The following is a 1,515-nucleotide window of genomic DNA, read 5'->3' on the forward strand; positions in this document are numbered from 1 at the left end:
CTAGATCGATAGAGAACTCCACCTCTCTGCGGGAGGCAACCCTAGCACCTCATCCGGGAATACATCCTCAAACTCATGCACGACCGGTATAACTAACGTCCTCTCCTCTTTCTCCACCACAAGATGTGTAAGTATCATGAAGCACTGAGCACCATCTTGTAGCTCCTTAAGAACTCCTTGGGAGCATAACAACTCAGGCTCCTCTGAGTCGTGAAATAACAATCTATTTCCTTGAAAATCTATAAGAATGTGATTGGTAGAGAGCCAATCCATCCCCAAGATCACCTCCAACTCTTGTAGAGGCAGGCAGATTAGGTTCATTTTGTACCTGCGTCCCTCTACCTCCATTGGACACCTAGCACATAAGGACAACGTCCTGACTAAACCTGATGCCGGAGTAGACACCACCAGCTCACACTATAGCTCACACACCGGCAGACCCAGACTTTTGACACAAGCATCTAACACAAATGAGTGTGTCGCTCCAGAATCATATAACACCCAGCAAGAAGTACCAGCTATCATGCAACTACCCATAACTAAGTTACTTGAGCCAGTTGCCTCTGCTCCTGACATAGCATACACCATGCTGGTTGTCTGAGGCCTGTTGCCTTTGTCCCTCCGCTGATGTTGGTGGGGAGTCTGAATTGGAGGGCCCCCACATATGTAACACAACACTCGACCCTGCTGGGGAGGAAGGCTCCTAGACCCCTGAGGCTGATAGTGAGGTCTGTCATATGGTCTCCTCCGCTCATCATGTCTGGGCTTGGACCCAGATGGTCCACCAATCCTCTGAGGTTGCTGTGGTCGCTGACCCTCTACCTCATTCTTCATCTTCTCTATTACTCTTGTCTTCTCTACTAGAGCAGCAAAATCCTTGATGGATAAGGGTGGTACCATAAAGCGAATATCACCGCGGAGTCCATTCTCAAACTTGCGGCATCTCCACTCTTCATTCAGTGGCAATATCTAGAAGCGGCTGAGGTGCTTGAACTTCTCAGCATACTCTGTTACGGACTTCCCTCCCTGAGTGAGTTGGAAGAATTCCACCTCCTTGGCATATCTCACACTGTCAGGGAAGTATTCCTAGAGGAACTTCCCCCTGAAGGCCTCCCAAGTCACCGGCTCGCCTCTCTCCTCCATGATGGATTGTGTACTGATCCACAAATGCTCAGCCTCTCCAGTGAGCATGTATATTGTGAAAGCCAACCTGTTCTCCGTTGGGCACGTTTTTGCATCAAAGATCCTCTCCATAAACTTTAGCCATTGGTCCGCTGGGTGGTGCTTCAAAAAGTCCTCTAGGCTCCACTCCCTGATTGCAGGTCTTGGCTCAGGACCAAAGGTTGGGGCAGTCGGCCTATTCTCCTCCAGCTGGCGGAGGGCTTCCATATGCTACCGGTGAGCATCCTCCGCAGCCACCCTTGCAACCTCCATCTGCTGCATTACCAATTGTTGTTGATCGATCGACGCGACCTGTCCCTGCATTGATGCCTTAGGCTGTTGCATCATAGCTGT

At 50.2% G+C, this 1,515-nt stretch overlaps 1 protein-coding gene across 1 annotated transcript; it reads right to left on the reverse strand.

The window, feature by feature from the left end:
- Window positions 1-900, reverse strand: LOC114180580. Its single transcript, XM_028066890.1, has 2 exons — window positions 516-900; window positions 1-386 (listed from the first exon to the last, which is right to left on the reverse strand). The coding sequence occupies exons 1-2, from the start codon at window positions 898-900 to the stop codon at window positions 1-3; spliced, it is 771 nt and encodes a 256-aa protein (XP_027922691.1).
- Window positions 901-1,515: the final 615 nt, after the last annotated feature.

The sequence above is a fragment of the Vigna unguiculata genome, chromosome 4 (genome assembly GCF_004118075.2).
Source record: "Vigna unguiculata cultivar IT97K-499-35 chromosome 4, ASM411807v1, whole genome shotgun sequence".
Classification (NCBI taxonomy): Eukaryota; Viridiplantae; Streptophyta; class Magnoliopsida; order Fabales; family Fabaceae; genus Vigna; species Vigna unguiculata.